Consider the following 19,124-nt stretch of genomic DNA (forward strand, 5'->3'; position numbering starts at 1 on the left):
TATCGAGACGAAACAACTTTAGCTAGCAAAACGTGATTCAGCCGCCACTGTTTTGATTTTCAAAGCCGGCACTTTTCTCTACTAGTGGACACAGCCTAGTAGTAGCTCAACCAATCAGAACGCAGCATTGAAAATGGACCACTAGTTGGATTTTACTAAACACCTATATGCTCATTCTAGTTATTTATTTATTTATATTTTTTATTAAATTCTTTTGAGCACCAAAAAAGCAATGAAGCTTGTTTTATTTCTCCAACCGTATACTATGGAGAAGAAAACCACGTTTCAGTTAGGGTGTGAACGGCCAAAAATTATCCGCAAAATATACTTGCAGGATATGGATATAATCCTCCGAAACAAAGTCTTTTCGTGCAGTGTGCAGTGTCAGAATTATGGAACTCATGGATTTAAACTTTAAATCCGTGATCCCCAAAATTAAACATTAATATATTTCCCTAGGTATATATCTGTTGTTGGATGAAGTGTCTATCTTACCAGGACTGATCTTACAGAATTCCTTAGAAAAAATATATGGTAAGCCTGTGGCTCTCCCGTTGCTAGGCACCTGGCAGTACTTGTTCACGAATCTTCTTGTTGGCCAAGTTTAGCCCACGCAACCAAACGAATTAAAAGACATACATGCAGTTGAAGACCTAAAAATACATTTAGTGTATCGACATAAATTGATTTCAAAGTTTAGAGGAATGTAAGTTTAGTGTTAAGAGTTAAAACACTGAAGTTCGCAATTCAATACCCAATGCTAATTTTCAAGTTTGTACATAAAATCCTTTAGCGTGAAGGCTAATATAAGCGTTACCTCCCTGTAGCGATAGTTATTGCTCTGAATTTTCTTAGACATGCAGAGAAAAAAAAGGATTCACTGTAAACCCTCCCAGGATATTTTTTAGTATGTTTTAAGCAGTCCATGGAGATAAAATTATTCTTAAAAGTGGTCTTTCTGAAGGGTGCTAAATCCTATTGTAAATAATTGGAATGAACTATATGTCCATGGTAATTATATTTCCCCTTTGTAAAGTTAATCTTCCATTTCATTGGACTCCACGCTTCGTTTGTTTATCGTGGTTTCTGAAGAGACGGTATTGTTTCGCACAAACCTTTCAATGCTCTATAAATTTCACATTGCCGGCATGGATGCGAGAAATTTAGCATAAAAATAATAAAGTTCTTTTAACAAGAAAAGGATTCAGTTTTCGAAAGCCAGATAATGTTTATAACAGTGCGTTTCGGAGGTAAGTTTTAATATAAGGTCATAGACGTTGATTATCATTGCACGTTTCTAATTCCATAATAACCGAAAGAAATCAAATTGAATCTATTTCTACTCTTACAGACGGTGAAGAATCGATTTTTAACCCGAACTGTCGGACAGACATATTGTTAGACGATATTAAGCGACGATGTAATTGCACCAAAGATGGTGAGATACGCAACTTTTATTTAGAGTTAGTTTAATAGCATTACGTGAGCTAAATGTCATCCCACAGACTCGTAAACTTGACCTGACATCAATAAACTTTGTCTATTTTTTTCTTTCAGCCACTGTCGATTTATCTGATGAATCTGGAAATCTTAAATTCCTTGTCAACCATCCTTTGATTTACGCCACAGAACTTCTGAAAGAGCGGGAGTCATTTGTTTTAATAAGAGTTGAAAGTAAGTTGGTAACTGATAAGTTAAACCCTCCCGTTGATTGAGTTGTTTACTCTCTTTAAAGCATTTGGACGCTATCTGAAGTTAATCTTGACTCTTAACTGTTCTCGCTCTATATATATGAACTTGAATAAAGTTGCTTATCATCTTTCATATCTTTCTATAAAAATCATCTTTAAACTACTCTCTCAGTGCTTCATGCTTTCAACAGTGTTTATCAAGGACTCTCGTTACTCAGATCAAAATTTGTGACAGTGAATCTAGAAAATAACCCGGAGATAACTTTAAGCAAAACTCAGTTATACGTTGCCCGTTAGAAGACTGCCTATTTATTTACGACCATCAAGCATATGCTGAATTCTAAATCATAAGAACTTAAAGCTAAAAGTGTGGCAAACGAACATTCTTATTAAAAGGTTTTTCGAAGCAACAGATGTCGCCTGGTACGTAGACCTCGCTTAAAAAAGTCATATGCAAGATTTTCAGCTTATTCAGTTCACACATTTATTTTAAGGATAAATTAGGCTGAGTTGACAAACTGATATTTGAGGACTTATAGAAATATATTTTTTTCTGAGACAGTTTTAAATAATTTATTAAGTTTGTTTTGTCTGAACTTTATGGAGAGAGTGAAATTATATTTAACTGCCTTAATTTATGGGACGCGTTGTTATTCTTTTTATAACGCGAACACCCTCCTTTTCCGGCATTTGTTGTTGAATAATTCCGTTACTTTTCTTTATTACTTTTTATCCCCATTTAAACCAGCTTTTGCTGCATGAACTAGACATCGCTATTGAAATATTGTTAAAAGATAATAAAACAGAAAGATTTAAATTTCGAATCCTTCTCAATAACATAAATAGATGATGGCCTTTCTTAAGGAAAAAAATCCCCTTTCTGAGTTACCCGAGCCTCTGTTTCAAACTGAGGTTCTTTACGAAGCTATTGATATGAAAATACTATTTTTATCCTCAAGGAAATGAAACCATTATCACAAGAAAGATTTTGCACCTACCCTCGTTTTGAAAATGAGGGTTTTTTACTGTGAGCCCCTTGACCTTTTAAGGAGACTGGGTCGATATTGTGTCGAATTGCACTATGGAACTATTTTGGCACTACAGCTTTTACGAGGAAACTAGGGCGAAATTTGTTCCCAAAACAATCCCATAGTGCAATTCGACACAACACCAACCCCTGATGGCCAACTACATTCAGATACATGCGCCCACTTTTTACCCACCAGGCCCCGGTTGTTCAAAAATTGGATAACGCTATCCACCGGATAAATCGCTATCCAGAGGATAGGTATTACGAAAACCAATTGCGCTATCCTTTGGATAGTAATTTTTCCATTGGATAGCGCTATCCACCTTTCGAACAACTGGGGCCAGGAAGTAGCAAAGTAGACATGAATTTTGCCTCCGCTAATACCTCTTAGCAATATTTACTACAATTATTTTCCTTCGCTTATGTAATACTTGCATGTCAAGTCAAGAGTCAAGTCAAGTTTATTGTGTAAAATACACGCTTAGGTATTTGTGAGAAAATTCACAAGCTAGTTTGCAGGTATTACATATTAAAATCAGAAATTAAAAAATGAATAGATAATTATAATTAAAAAATATATATATAATAACTAATTAAAAAGATAAAATGTAAAAACTATTTACATGAGACTACAAAATTTTACGAATAGGATAAAGCTAAAACTATTTACAATGCGAGACTAATAGTAGGAGTAATAAATTATAATTAGTAATAGTTATTGATAATTATGTTTTCCCGCGCTTTCTACCAGTTGCAAGTTTTCGCGCTAGATGAATGATTTCCTATAAACGAAGGTACCCAGTCACTGGTTATTTTATTTTGGGAACTGCTCAGTTTCGCCGTAAAATAACATATAATAATACAAAAAGTAAAACAGGGTGGGGGCGACTAAGTAAGGACTTGTGTTCATTGTTATTACACCTGTTACAAAATTAAGATTTAAACTACCCGAATATCTTTATTGGTTTGTGTTACTTTCATAGAAAAGGGTGAAAATGAAGGTGACCAGTACACACCAATGCTCAATGACATGATTACTGTAACTCCAGCGTTTCTAGGTAAGTTAGTGATCACGTTAAAACGTTATGATTCGTCTATTGTCATTTCACTAGCCTGTTCCAGGCTCCAGGATAGCAGCCGGGAAAGCGGATCGAAAATTAAGTTGCGCGAAAACCGCATGGGGTGAGGGGGACTGGGAGGGACGGGGAAATGGAGCTTCTGGTATACCCATTCTCTCTTGGTATACCCTATGATTCGTCAATTTTGTCAGGTTACGTCAACACGTACAGTAAAAATCCACGAGTAAGAACCCAACATTTAAGAACCTGTTAGGCTAAAATTTGCAATTTAGGCCCCCTCTATATAAGAACCTCTTTTGCCTAAAATTTGGAGAAAGGTCCTTATTTTCAAGTTAGTACATATATAAATGTTGTTTGATTGAGGTCATTGAGAAAATGTTTATAATATTGTGTTTTACAGCACAATCATGTATATAAAGTTGTTTTGACTCAAGAAATTAAAATTCATGTGAGAATAGATCTCTATTATGGTCATATTAAAATATAAACAATCATTAGGTATGCAAATTTAAGGGTGCTGATCACTAAAATCTTCTTAGCAACGACATAATTTTTTGCAAGAAATTAAGAACCTATTAAGAACCTAGAAAGCCTAAATTTATGTTAACCACCATTTATGTAAGAACCTGTTTAGGCTAACCCTGGAAAATGTAGTTTCTTACTCGTGGGTTTTTCCTGTTTGTCAAACATTTGGCTTCATGCGCGCCTAGGCAATCAAACATGGCGAGCAGTGAAACCTTCCTTCACCGCACATTTTGCCTCGAGAAACGGTTTCCGGTTCCTGGCTCCCGGCTCCCGTCTCTGTTTTCTTAGCTTCCACCCTTCTCCTCCTTTTCCTTCCTCTTCCGGCTCTTTTAGAACTCTCACCTTCCGCCATTTCCTCCTACGCCTTCCATACCTCTGCTGCCCCTTTTCACCCAGGCTCCCAAAACCTCCGTCCCCCCCCCCCCCCCACAAACGTCCTGTTTTAAAATGTAGACTACGTTTCCTCCTGGAGTGAGCACAAAAAGAATTTTTTGTCTAAACGCGCTTAACTTGACTTACATATTCATTTAAATTATATTTTCTCAGAGCGTCTTTCTAGATGCGAGAGCGACAGTTTAAGCGCTAAACACTCCGCCATGAAACCTCCTCGTGTAGGCAGTGGCTCATTACAAAGAAGACAGACGGGGATTAAGGCAAAAGCTACCGGTCCCATGTCGAGTTCTGCTGCCAGGAATAAGGCATCGAGAGAGAAAACGCCGGGACAGAAGCGAAATAGAGAAAGTAGATGATGACTCGGACAAAGAAATAGGGTATAAAGTAGATTTACAATTGATATGAGAAAAACAGCTTTTCAACGTAGACGTATTTTCGGTTGTCGCTTCTCTTTTCTTGAGGCAAAGATCCAGAGAAGTGGCAACCGAAAATGAGTCTGCGTCAGCAAAAAGCTGTGATGGCTATATTAAGGTTAAGCCTGGGACTTGATCGTTGTTGTGTCTAATTACAGCAGGGACTGTTTTGGGGACGTTATCACCTCTTTCATTGGTCGCAAAGGAATCTGGGTCAAAATTCGTCTCCCAAAATATTCCCAAAATGCAAGTCGACACAACATTGACCCAGTCTCCGAGTCAAACACAACGTAAAAATGGCCATGACGTGTGACGAAGATGTGACGTCATTTTAACACCACGGCCAGAATCCATCAAGGTTTTACTTTCTTGTGCAAATTAGGACTTTTGTTATTCAAAGTTCGCTGGGATAACAAAATTCAAATATGAAAGAAAAAAAGAAGACGAAAAGGATTCTGGTCATAAAAGTAAAATGAGACCATCGTGCCAATGGCCAACTGCGTATAAAACATCTTTAATGACTCTCCATACAAGGGTAATAGGCCTTTGTTGCTACAATCAGGGACAAAAGTAGTTGACACACTTGTTTAAAACGGGTGCTTTTAACAAACATTTAAACATTTCCCCCGAATCAATGTTGTCTGAAGTAAAAAAAAAGACTTGAGGATCCAAAATTCAACATTGATTTTTGGGGAGAAGGGGTTGGGGTAGACAGGGGAAGCGGATAAGTATATCCACTATGCAAAAAGGGGCCATTTTACGGAAGTACGTCAACACTTCAAATGACAAACTGTCGGTAATAGTATTATTTTCTGCCTCAGCTGCAACGGCAGAATTCAACAGAACTTGTACTTTAAAGATAAAAGAATTAATTATTTTGCACCAGTTTGGAATAATGTCTGAATTATCTGCGATCAGGCGGTCCTCCTTCCCTCTTTGTTTTGGAGGCGGGGGAAAAGGACAAAACGAAAAAAGAGTGCCTAATCAAAAAAAGAACCCCTGACACAGAGACAATGAGCTGTCAGCTTGATTTGTACACTACTTCGAAATGCCATCGAGCGCTGTGGATCATTGAATGAAACTTTACTTAACTATAAGACTGTCTAAGTACATATAGATAGATCTTTGTACTTTTATATTTATAATAATTTATTTCAGTTGTAGTATTTAGGTATACATGTATTTCATTGTATTGATTTTTCTTTGGCTTCCAATAATATTGAAGGAAACCGAAAAAAACGGCTGGATCCTCCTACAGAGAAGTATGTTTTAACTGAAACCGAACTCTTTGCCCCACCCCAGACCCCTTCATGATAGCAATAACTCAAAACCGGTGAACTTAAAAAAATATATAACGGACAGATGTAAATTGTAACAGTATTCTTGGCTAATATTGCGCGATATTCACTTCGCACCTGGCGTATAACTGTAAGCTACTATAACATCATCACGCAGATAAATAAACAATCCAGTAACAGATGTTAAATAGAAGATACGAAACAGGAAATACAATTCTTGCATATTTATCTACAACGTTAATGCCTTGAAAGTTATGAACAAAATCCCCGTCTTCATCGTCGAGTAGATGTTGAGAAGAATGTCTCTGCCGAGGATAGGCGCGCTCGCGGTCTCCATCCACGCTGTTTTCCAGTTGTGAATGTTCAAAACCACCGTTCGCGTGTCCGGGTTTGTTCCTCGTAAGCTTTCGAAGATCAGAACTGTCCTCCTGAAAAATATGAAAGCAGGCGAGAACTTGTTAATAGAAATGGCGTAGTGGTGAAAGCGCTTATCTCTTACTAATGTGATCTGGGCTAAGGTCGAGGCGTTCACGCCATATGTGAGTTGAGTCTGGTTTGCTCCGAGAGGTTTTTCTCTGGGTACTCCGGTTTCCCTCTTTCCTCAAAACTATCATGCCCAAATTCCCATTCGTCGTAGAAAGTGTCCGTCTCCAGTTAGCTGAGTGGGGACACTTAGGGGGCCACAGGTTTTATCAATTCTTGAAGCAGTTGAGCGTCAACGTCTAAAGTTAGTTTGTTGTGGTCGTTCACCTTTTGTAGTTTTTTATTTTTTTTTTCAGTTTACAACAAAAATACCAAGCGGTAAATGCGATGACCGTAAACGTATGCCGCAAATGAGTCTACTCTAAGCTTAAAGAAAGTTTTTACCAAAGAGATCTTTTTTGTCACACACTTATGGTCAAAAGCGAAGTCTGTGACGGATCAGCACATTCTGCAAGTTATTTTAAAAACACCATAAACCATTTATGAAGGGATGGGGATGGGGATGGCGGTTCCCAAAGCTCTGCGTAACTTTCAAGAAATTGTTGGTGTTGAAGAGTATTTCTTTGTAATTATTGAACAATTTAGTACAGTGCCTCTGCTTTGCAAACAAACTGGTTTGATTAGCTTGTGTTAAAGAGAAAAGTTGCTCTGGTATGGCTAGCTCAGCACGTTGATGTTGAATTACATGTCGTACGACGCAGGCTAAGTTTGACAGGGTGGAGTTTCACTCACCCGTTGTTTGTCGGTGCTGCCATATCGAGTCCCCGAGAGCGGAAAATCTTCAGGATCATCTTTCAGGCCTTTCACCTTTCGAAGGATGTCGGTCCCCTTTCTTGTTAGCTTCTTGGCTTGAGAAGTGACGAAAGTGGAACTCGGATACTCCACCAAGGCGGCGAACACGTAGAGGAAGGAGACACAGAGAAACCAGTCAATAGCCTTGACATAGCTCACCTTCGGCATCGACGATTGAAGTCCGAAAATTAGAGTCGTCAGGGCCAGGACTGTCGTGATTCCGAGGGCGACCCGAGCGGGAGGCGAGCTACGTGGAATCCAAAAGGACACCCAGCTCAGAATGGTGATAAGGATTGTGGGAATGTATATCGACACGACGTAGTAAAACTTCTTTCGTCTGATGTGGAAAGTTAATTTCAGCATAGAGAAAGTTCCTGGAATGGAAATGAAAAGGTAGAATACATCCATTCTGATAGCCGTAGGACTTTTCGTCATCAGCTGAATTGAATAGTATGTTAAGCTTTTCTTAGCAAGAAAGGTACATTCTACAACCTCGGTCATAATTTCTGAGGGAAACACTTCCAGAAAAAAATAAGGTAAACGTTTTTGTCGTTCCACGAATACACTTATGGTTTCCCTCTTTTTCCCCAATGTTGGTGTCAAGGGTTTTGTTGAGCATCAACTCTTGAAAATCAACCTTGAATGGGGAAGGGCAGGAGAAATTTAAAGGCGTTCCAACAATTATGACCAGCAATGTAGTTACTAATCCGCAGAGAGCCCGCTTAATATCATAGGGTGTTTTCTTCCCATAATGCATCGTGTTCCGTGCTTATTGTCAGTCTTATAATTTCCAATACCTGGCTGGCGAAGGGAAAAGAGAAACGAAAACCGTCAAAAAAAGCCGGGAAGTACCTGTGACGTAGGAGGCGGATATTTCCTGAACGGTAAAATCATCCACCGCAAACTGTGACATGATAAGCTCTTCTCCTATCGATACAGCTGACTTCATGTCCCTGCTCACATTTTCCCACTTGAAATATAAGTCAGCTGTCGTCATACCATCTGAATCAGAAGGTAGTCATTGTTTATGTGATGTTTAAAGCATGAACAGCAGTGTTTTGTCACCAGTTAAACATTCGAGCGTGGAACGGTTTAATGAAATTGCACACTGAGCTAGTGGTTGGGGTTGTTTTGGTCTAAAAGATTGGACGTAAAGTTCAGCCGTGCCTACATCAGATATAAAGACACTCATTTAACATTGATTTATAGCAATTAGTGAATGAGGCTGAGTAGGAAATGAAGAATTCTGCAGATCGAGGAAGGTGTGGCGGCAATAAATGAATTCCCGGTGTTAGTCATTGTCTAGTTACAAGATTATTTAGCATTTTTTTCTACTTACAACTCTCAAAAAGTAGACTACAGTTTTGTTTATCCATGGGATAATTCCGTAGATCCATTTTGCAAGCAGCAATCACAGTCAATCTACAAACAAACAACATTACTTAAATTTCATTCGACAATGGGGAGCTTAAGCAACAACGTGACGGCTACAAAAACTTCGCTTAGAAAGTGAATTTGCGCTACTTTAATTTTTATGGCGTTCATACAAACTCGTTTAATTTGTCCAATATTGGGAAGTTAAATTGCCAACATTTGACAAATTCTAAAATACTGTATCAAAAGTTCAGGCAAAGAAAAAGAAAGTCGTTGTCTTGCTTTCACGTCCTCGACAAAACGTAAAATTAGACACTTTCACGTTGTGGTTGTGCGGCGACGGCAAACAAAATGTACAAAAAAGCGTGATACACGCGCAAAGTTGTTGCGAGTGCCAGACGAAAGAGTTATTTGAAATATATCGTCACCGGATGGTGTCGGCTTTGGATCGGATATTACCTAGTCCCTAGGCCTCATTTTCCGCAGAGTCTATTCGTTTCGCCTCACGTGATCCGAGTTTGGGTCGGCTACATCAAAGTAATGGATTGACCGAGAGGGGCTGGGAAGACCGCGTACAGGGTCTAGGCAAGAGCTATACTAATGACTTCGTGGCAGGTTACTCTCAGAGAAGAAGGTGAAGAAGGTCTACTAGAGCATATTAAGGTGTCGCTCATTAAGCGGGATAGAGAAAGCAAAAAGACTGTCAAGATATGTGTTAGACTGGGTACGAGGGAGACTATATGATAACCTTACATGGAAAATGCCGTCTCTTCCCTGAGACTAAATTTCTAGGGAGAAGTAGGTTGGTTAGGCTGCGTGCAAACGGACGCAATATTGTTGACCAACAACTCCCAACATTGTTGGATGTTACATGTTGCGTCCGTTTGCACACCCTGTTGCATGTTGTTGGATGTTGTTGCGTGTTGTTGCGCAAAGTTTGAAACCGGTCAAACTTTTCGCCCCGTGCAAACGGACGCAACATTGTTGGCTGACAACTCCCGACATAGTTGGGAGTTTTTGCGCCCGTTTGCACGTAGCCTTAAACTTGAAGTTAATCTAAATTTTAATTTAGCCTGAATGGCCACTAGTTTCATATTCTTTCGTTCATATTCAAATGAGCCTTACTATCCTTGTTCTTGGGGTCAGAGTTCGAAAGAGTTATACCTTTCCTCAAGCGATTTTTGTGAGAATAATTCCAATTTAAACAAACAAATAGAATGCGAGCAGTCCCTCTTCAGTCAGTCAAGTCTAAGCTCGGCAGGACTGGAGAGAGCGAATTGGCCGAGAGGGAAACTGGAGAGAGGCGGGAAGAAGAGGTTAGGTCACGCGAGCGAAGAAAGCGCGAGCGAGGAAATCGAGCGAAGCGAGCGAAAGCCGAGGGGAAGTTTCCCTCTCAGCCAATTCGCTCTCTCCAGTCCTGCCGAGCTTAGACTTGACTGACTAAAGAGGGACTGCTCTCAGTCTAACAAACAAATACCAATCCAGGGGACATTTTTGCCTTGGTTGTATAAGTTAACAGATTACCGTTGACTGTAAATAATCCTGCCATCAGGAAAAATTGTGAGAAGGAACTCCTGTTCAGGAGCCACTTTGGATTTTTCGTTGTTGACGTACGTGTCTGGGATCCAGATTTGTTTCATTATGTCTCCATTAAGCGTCAAATTTCTCTTGGAGTAAAACTGATCATATCGAAGACGTGAATCATGCCACAACTGCCTCATGAAGAATGTGCTCTCAAATTGCTTTAATGAGACATGTAAGGAACAAATTTAGTACAAATCAAAACGAGAGAGCAGTAATGATACAAGAAAACCTGAAAAAACCCAGTGTATTGTTCACTCCATAAGAAGGACTAATCAAACTTATCTCTACTTGCTTTCCAAAGTCAAACTTATCCCTGCAATAATCCTAATCTTATCCTAATCTTTTGACCTAATTCTAAAAACTTAAAGATTAGTTGACAGTTTTTTTACTATTGTGTCTGTTGACAAAACTGCAAAAAATAATAATAATAATACTAACGTAAAGAGCGTTTTCACATGGAAAAGAATGTAAATCCTGTGAAAAGAATCCTAAAGTGTGACCATTCTATCGAAGAGTCGTTGCTAGTTAACAGCGCAGCGTGCGAAAAACTATGTGTTCTTCGAACTTATGAGACCCGTAAAACGTCGGCTCGATTAACGGAAGCGCGCGGCCTTTGAAAGAGAATTGTAGAGCTAGTTTAAAATGGTATTTTGTCTCTCCTGCGCGCGTGCGCTCGCGTTAACTGCGCTTCGCGCTTAGCGACAGCTTTGAAGTCAAAGCGCATGCCGGATGGTGTCACTGCACTTTTTGGACGCTCAGGAAAGTGAGTCGTTTCTTACCATTTCCCTTTCATCAAGTCCACCTAGCGAAGTTACGAACAAAGTCACTAAAACTTTCACAGCTTTTCCTGTGAAACAAAAACGAGTGCTTATTAAGGTCTGGTTCAGACGCCAAACTTTTCATGTACTTAATTCAGTCAAGAGCCATTAATTCAATGTATTATCACCCCATGTAAGTGAATCCAAGACAGTCTTGGATTCTAGATTCCACGCAATGGATTCCGGATTTCAGTCTTACTCAGTGGAAGTGGATTCTGGATTACAATCGTTAGTGGGATTCCGGATTCCCAGCGATGGATTCCAGATTCCAAAGCTCGTAATTCCGGATTCCGCAAGCAAAATTTTTTGGGGATTCCGGATGTTACAAGCAAAAATTTTCCGCATTCCGGAATCCGAATTCCCTTTCATGGGGCGAGTATTAAGTTCGGCTCATGAAAAGTTTGGCGTCTCAGCCGGGCCAAAATCATTCGAAAACAACCATAGCCTATTCACGTGGGCTGCATGCAGAGGGTGGAGTCGGTGTCCATGTGAAAATATAAGTTAAGCACGGTGGCTGAAGGCGTCTTCTCGTAGGCATTCAGTCAAAATTTATTAATCTAAAATCAAATGTGTTATTAATACTTACCTTCTGTGGCCTTTTAAACAATTTCTCGGGGCGTGTGAGATATTTTGTTCCCAGTATCTCAGAAAAAGAAAACCCTTTTAAGTCTTGAACTGAGAAATAGGTTAGGAGGTGCTCTTTTGATCACGTATAGGTGAAATAGTTGAAGCAGTAAATAATATAATTTTATATTAATATTTATAATATCTTCCAAGACCCCTATCGCACTAGTATGCCAAGTATGCATTAAGTACACCATTTGCGCAAATGAAAGGCCTTTTTTTTCCGCACCAAGTTAGCAAGATAGTAGTCGTCACGCGTCACACAACGCTCCTCCGCACAAGAAGCGTTGCGTGAAGACACAAAGAACGCTGCGAAGCGACTAGCAAGATGGAAGAGTGATATGCTTATCCAGGCGGTCAGAGTTGAGGCGATGTTACACGGGACGATTCGCAACGACGATTTTTTGCGCAACACAGAGTAGCAATGTCGGAACAATGTTGCAACCATTCGAAACAATGTCGCAATAATGTTGCAATGATGTGTTGCGTTAAAAATCGTCGTTGCAAATCGCCCCGTGTAACATCACCTTTAAGCACTGAAAGATGTCCATACCCTCATATCCAGGCCTAAACCGTTTGTCATAATTGTTAGGATCGAGGAGCATGCGCAGAACTTGCGATGCATTCTTCCCGCTCCAGTCTCCCTCGGATGAGCTTTGGAGAACAACAACAATCAAGATAAAAATACAAAAAGATCAGTTACATGGGACCTGGCATTGCATTGTCCGTTAAGGTGGCTTGGGAAACGTATCCTCATTATGATAAGATTTTACTTTGCACTTCTTCAAATGTTATTGATCAATGGCCGGAAGATATGCCAAACACTCAAAAGAGTTTTGCATCCGACAATAAAAAACAACATTTCAAAGTTCTAGCTCGATGAGGAATATGGTTGACGGAGACACATTTTGTGAACTTACCACCACAATCATCATATTCACTAAGATACTTCAAAGTAGCTTAAAAACTTCTTCTTGTAAGCCACAAGCACTTTTGATGTTTAATATTATGAAATACGTCTTCGCAAAGTGTCATAAAAAATTGTTTGACCGTATGCTATTCTTTTATACATGTTCGCAAGAGATTGTTAATTCATTCACGCATTTCCACTGCAGACCGCCACGAGTAAAATTTGCAGCGCTGATCGAGAAACTGCCTCTCCATTACATTCAGCTGTGGGATACCACGCAAACTTGATGGCGTGCAGAGAAAAAACATGGAAATCAAAATTTGAATTGAATTTAGTTTCTTGGCTGACATTCACTGAATTACGCTCTTAAAGACAGGTTGAGGGACATCATGACATGGAAAATAAAATAGAATAATTCACTCTCAAATCAATTGAAAGATTTTCTTCTAGTTTATCAAAATCTTACAAAGCAAATCACTTTACCCTTTACGAAAATATAGAAAACTGTCATCGATACATTCGCTAGATTTGCCGATATCACTAACAGAGGTAAACGACTGCTCTGAAAGTTTAATACTAAATTAATGTTAAGACGCTTAAACGCTATTAAATTTTTAAAATCATTGATCCATATTTAGCGATTTATACTGAATCATTTTGGCAGATAGTCAGTTAAATATACACTTGTAGCGTGAGTAATAGCAAATCTTCCATAAAGCCAAGTTAAGTTGCTTAGTTGTTTAGTTGCGCTTTCGTGTAGAAAATCTTTTACCTTAATCCAGGCTCCTGTAAAGAATAACCAAGTACGGCCAGTAGGGCAAAGGAGACTAAAACACAAATCCGCGGCAACATTTACGTTTTCTACGCTAATAATAAAACACGCAAGCCTGTCTTATCCATAACAAAGGGAATCCTGGAAATAAAAAGACGAAAACAACTTATTAAATTGTATATTTCTCGTCTTGATAATCTTTACAAATTTATCAAATGGAAAAGGTTAGATTTACTTAATTTGAACTCTTATAAAACGACCGTAAATTAGCCAGGAATCTCCCCCCAACTCGTGATTGAAAACGGACGTGAATTGAATTTTTAAGCAATTTGTTTGCGAATATCGTAACATTCAAACACACCTGCCTCCGTACTTGAAACACGATTTATATTCTGAGGTAGCCTATGGTCGAGAACATGTTTATCAGCAATGTGACAAAGATTCCTGCCTGTTTATATTCTCACAGACTATAATTACGTTTTCAAAAACCTATTATTTGTATGTTTTAATATAAGTGAAAATTACACGGATTCAGACCATGGGATATCGTACGTTTTTGTAAAATGTTTCCCTCGCCCATCGTTACTACGAGAACCTCTTTTTATACACATGTAAACAATAAACTTCCGTCGCAGGTAGCCAAAGAAAATTAATCGACTCACCAAGTAAAGCCAAAACGGCGTTTTGCATTGCAAATTTGAAAGTTTTCTATTTATCTCTTATTTTTTGTTAACATAAGTAAATGCATTGTTGAATATGACAGCTTTTAGATAGGGCGTTATTTCACCCTACCGTAAAAACTTTAACGTTCAAGTCTATGCCAATATTTGTAGTTCCTATGTTCACTTGTCATTTTTTAATCATTTTAGGCATAATCTTTTTAAAACTTGACCTCTCATGTCGTATTAGAAGTAATAAAAAATATAACTTTTCCTAAGAAGCCAGGAAAAGATTGATGATGTTGTTTATGTACCTTGGGGTTATAAGCTCAATCTACGGAGTAAAGTGAGTCTTTTATATTATCTAGGGTGATAAAAACATGGTTAAATAGTGAAAAACGCCTTTTTAGAAAAACCTATTGCCTTCATAGTTTATCCTTTGAAAGATAAGTTCGTAAGAGATTTTTCCAACAGCTGCGCAGTGAAAGACACAGAAAATGTGACCCATGCTGGTTAAAAATTGACATTTAAACTGCAAAGGACAGCAAACGAATATGCCGCAGAACGTAGGATCTATAGAAGACCCGATCAGCAAAAATATACAAAGGAGACACCTTGAATTCTGCCAAGCTGGTCGTATTACATGAAAATTAACTTTGCAAGACATCAACACGACATCGAAAGAACCCAAAACATTGCGGGGTTGCCGCCGTAGACAGCTGTTTCGCCATTCTGCCTGAAGGCAGTGCGGAAGGTCGAATCTTTCAACAGTTAAGAATATTTCAAGTACCAATTTTAAGACATTTCGGGCTAATTATTTTAAGTTTCATGATCAATGTTAAGGGAATAACCGGGCTATAAAGTGAAGAAAAAGTTCAGGCCGGCTAAGAGATTTTTCAAATATCGATCTCGACTTGGTAGTTCGTTAAGTTATTGATATCCTTTATATATAATTTCAGCGTTAACGAGAAGCCTAAGCTATTAAGGTTTTACACAGATAACATTCATGTCACTCTTGAACAGTCAAGAATGAAATTGTTTTCTCGAGCCCCGATCCGTTGTTCTTACCATCCAGGGCAGTGGCTGTTTTTCTTTAAACACCATAAAATAGTTTCATCTCGTTCCGCTGTCAACCGCACTGAATCAGGACGAATGCCGGTTAACTTGCATTTACTGAAAAACAGCAGAGATGTTAAAACGTTTTAGCTATACCGTCATTAGTATGAATAGAAGCGCCAGGCTCAAATTCACTATCAGTGTTTTACAAACCAAATGGGCTCAGTTTCCCACCAAATATCAACGCCTGAGTTAGAACCTGATGATTGCTAGGGTTCTCCAAGCAACCTTGATCCTAGAATCTAGGTATTTCAAGATGTAAATTCGAATAAAAAGTCTTTAAAAACGTAGTACTTAGTTGTAAGTACTTCAGATACAAATAAACTAAGTGTTTAGGCGCGGTTCGTGGACAATATAAGTATGTTTAACAATGTGTTACCATCCAAAACTGTCAATGAAAAACCCTAATTGAAATCCATAAAGAAACACTGGAGAAACTTGTGGCTAACCACGAATCATTTTAAAAAGCGAAGTCGACAAAACACTTTTATATTTGTGCTAATGGCTATTAACTTTTTCCCCTAAATTGCAGCTTTATTATCAATGAAAAGTGTTTAGTTACCACTCACTAAACATTTCTTTCAGCTCCTTTCGCATTCTTTATTCCTTGATATAACCTGAGTTATTTTAAAAATGTAATTTTTGGGGTACCTAATATTCAGGACGCTCCGTGATCTTAAATGGTCGCAAAATTAAATAACCGCGAAACAAAAAAGGCTTCTAAAACAACACGAGTTTTCATTGACCCTACTCTGCAGTGGCTCAAGTTTCACAGTCGCAATTAGTTCGGCATATCGTAAACTCCCGCTTATAATTAATTTCCGGGCTTAAACATCTTAGCAATGGGTTTACGAACGGAGAGGGGGTTGTAACCGGAACAGAGAAAGCGCTTTAAAACAGTTCAGTGCTGATCAAAATACATTCTGCATTGATGGGTTTTTCTTAAGGTTCAAAACGTCATAATAAATCGTTTTTTTTTAATGAATATGGAGAGGGCTTTTATCCGGGGGACTCATATCTGGGGGGCTTATATCCTAGGGGTATAACGGGGGGGCCTTATATCCTGTGTGGCTTATAATCGAATGTATGTTTTTGTTTAAAAATAGATGGGTTCCTAACCGATGGGGCGCATATAGCTGAGGGGGCTGGCTGAAGCGGGAGTTTACGGTAAACGATCGAATACATAGCCTGCAAAGTAGGCGTATTTTGCAGCGCGATCCATGCTTTTTTTTTAAGGAACAACGCTATCCCGCCATCTTGGTCGTCAATACTGCTAGAGCATTAGGGCGAGTCAAAAACTGATTTAAAGGGAGAGGTGATCAATGTACCCCTGAGTCAACCCTGGGAAAGAGGTTGCCTCTGAGTTTCCGTTAAAAAACGCCTGCTCTGCAGGCTATCTTATACATTGAGACCGAAAAGAATAAATCAGTGTCATTTTGTTTCCTCGATCTAAGTATATTAAATCAAATTATAAATGATCTTTTAATGCTAGCTTCCTTGCAGTGGTCCTCTGCCCCATTGAAGGTCATAAAATTAAAAATTGGTTTAAAATTTTTTTTTGCAAGCCGATAGCTCTTCGGGGCAACGTTCTTTTAAGTTTTCGTTTTCAGGTCTTCAAAACACCTTAACGGCTACGTGTGAACAATTTACGAAGTAATAAGACTAGTATTGACTTTTGTATGGTATCAGCTTTTTAAATAGCTAAGGAGACTCTAAGGCAATTGTAAGCTATGTAAATTCAGTTTTCATCTTCTGTCAACCTGAGCCAGGACATAGTTTTATTTGATTAAACTGTCTCGTACCCTGCAAATCTGAAGCAGTTCAATAACTCAGGTTTCATCTTCTGTCCAATTGAGCCACAACATTGTTTTATTTGTTTAAACTACCTCGTATCACGGAAATCTGTAGCACTTGAATAACTAGTAAAGTAGCACTTAATACAACACGTCCTTTGATACTTTTTATTCATATCAGTTATCTGGCACTAACAAAGCCATGCACGCCAATTATTCAGTTACCTGAATATATGAATATTTTAGACGTCTGGACTGGATACTGAACAAGTTCTTAGTTGCAAATGTATCGAAAAGAAAACGACAGTCTCAAAAAGCAGAATAAAACTGTGCTCAGTACTACTGGTAGTAGTAGTCTGTTACTATTACTACTACTATTACTATTACTATTACAATTACTATTATAATAATATTATTTTTATTATTTACTTTTTTTGTTACTATGAGCGATAAACACAATGGCAACTGAATCGCAAAACTGAGCAGAATTTTCCTTGCTAATATATATCTATAACCGATCTATGCTCGACTTTTACATGAGTTCTCGATGCTTTTTTTTCTTTGTTTTTGTTTAGTTATTTCATTTGCTGTACTCATATTCGGAACTCGTGTTGTTAGCATTTTTAAGAAAACTTGAAAAGCAACGGGCGAATCATTGCGATTTCTGATATGATTTAAAAATCATATAGCTATCTGAAATAGAAGGTCACGATATCTTTACGAGGAGTATAGGATAAAATTATGAATTATTGTGCTGATGGAAGGTACTTAGTTCTCAGGTGAACTCGTATCGACCTGCGGATAAGAGTTGTCAGGCAGAGATTTATGAACTTTTGAAACAATGAATTTATCACTTCTAATTAAAAACTTGTAGTTATTTCTGTATTATTTATTACTCAATATTTTGTAGTAGTCTATGTCACTTAGGTCTGTGAAGGATGTGAGGTGATTTTCTTGTATTACCAAAAACAAATATCGTTTAACTTTTTCTACAACCTAAATCTAGCATTATAAAAATAAATAAATAAATAAGTAATAAATCGAGAAACTGAACTGAATATATTGTATTACAATCCCTTACCTTTTATTATCTTAGTCTGTACAACGGATTTATGAGTTTATCCCAGATTTAAACAGGAAGATCTTTTGTAACGACACCAGATAAATGTAAACCTGAAGGAAGTTGTCGCCAAGACCCAAAGCGGGCAACTGGTTTTAACCATGCAAGTCGGCTAGGGTGACAAGCTTAGCGTGGGCAGCGTTCTGCTATGAATGACAACTGTGGTGACTGTTTGGAAATGATCCTGCTGGTCGGGGATCCTTATCACCTAGCAACGCCGAAACGTTGAAAGAATCAGAGTATATTACTGCAACAAAAAAAAAAAACAGTTTTCCTTACGTAAAATGTGTGTTACATCTCTCGCGGGTGCATGGTTCATGGGTCGATTTATGGCCGTTTTATGGGTTGTGTACTGTAGACAGTTTTCTCTCTCTATCCTCTATATAAGGCTTAAAACCGTTTCAGTACAACCCATAAAATGGCCGTAAATCGGCCCATGGACCACACAGGAGAGAAGTAAGATACATTTTATGTAAGGTAAACTGTTTTTTTTTTTTTTTTTTATTGAAAACCTTTCATTTTCGTAGGCTACTGAAACGGTAGGTTTTTTCCTATACAAATCCTTATACTTTGAATGTTACGCAACAACGCCGATGCTCGCGGATGCTCATATTTCGAGCTTGGGCTACCTGTGCCTAAACTTGCCGATT

General features: G+C 38.4%; 2 protein-coding genes across 2 annotated transcripts; one reads left to right on the top strand and one right to left on the bottom strand.

The window, feature by feature from the left end:
- Positions 1-493: 493 nt before the first annotated feature.
- On the top strand, positions 494-5,197 carry LOC140950956 (uncharacterized protein CXorf65 homolog). The gene is made up of 5 exons (XM_073400169.1): positions 494-1,250; positions 1,352-1,438; positions 1,558-1,674; positions 3,705-3,779; positions 4,872-5,197. The coding sequence occupies exons 1-5, from the start codon at positions 1,226-1,228 to the stop codon at positions 5,072-5,074; spliced, it is 507 nt and encodes a 168-aa protein (XP_073256270.1). The 5' UTR covers positions 494-1,225; the 3' UTR covers positions 5,075-5,197.
- Positions 5,198-6,195: 998 nt separating this feature from the next.
- LOC140951038 (glycine receptor subunit alpha-2-like) lies at positions 6,196-18,616 on the bottom strand. Its single transcript, XM_073400260.1, has 10 exons — positions 18,436-18,616; positions 15,514-15,618; positions 13,787-13,927; positions 12,658-12,758; positions 11,442-11,509; positions 10,603-10,820; positions 9,044-9,126; positions 8,557-8,706; positions 7,645-8,078; positions 6,196-6,857 (listed from the first exon to the last, which is right to left on the bottom strand). Exons 3-10 carry the CDS (start codon positions 13,864-13,866, stop codon positions 6,579-6,581), a joined length of 1,413 nt encoding a protein of 470 aa, XP_073256361.1. The 5' UTR covers positions 13,867-13,927; positions 15,514-15,618; positions 18,436-18,616; the 3' UTR covers positions 6,196-6,578.
- Positions 18,617-19,124: the final 508 nt, after the last annotated feature.

This window comes from Porites lutea, chromosome 10, assembly GCF_958299795.1.
Source record: "Porites lutea chromosome 10, jaPorLute2.1, whole genome shotgun sequence".
In the NCBI taxonomy this organism is placed as follows: Eukaryota; Metazoa; Cnidaria; class Anthozoa; order Scleractinia; family Poritidae; genus Porites; species Porites lutea.

Bases quoted from the DNA above. Each gene is read 5' to 3' on its own strand.
- LOC140950956 (XM_073400169.1), top strand. From the start codon at position 1,226: ATGTTTATAACAGTGCGTTTCGGAG. The intron at 1,675-3,704 runs GTAAGTTGGTAA...TTACTTTCATAG, and splicing joins TGTTTTAATAAGAGTTGAAA to AAAAGGGTGAAAATGAAGGT. The intron at 3,780-4,871 runs GTAAGTTAGTGA...ATATTTTCTCAG, and splicing joins TGTAACTCCAGCGTTTCTAG to AGCGTCTTTCTAGATGCGAG.
- LOC140951038 (XM_073400260.1), bottom strand. From the start codon at position 13,866: ATGTTGCCGCGGATTTGTGTTTTAGTCTCCTTTGCCCTACTGGCCGTA. The intron at 12,759-13,786 runs GTAAAAGATTTT...TGTTCTCCAAAG, and splicing joins TTACAGGAGCCTGGATTAAG to CTCATCCGAGGGAGACTGGA. The intron at 8,707-9,043 runs GTAAGTAGAAAA...CTTCTGATTCAG, and splicing joins TAGTCTACTTTTTGAGAGTT to ATGGTATGACGACAGCTGAC.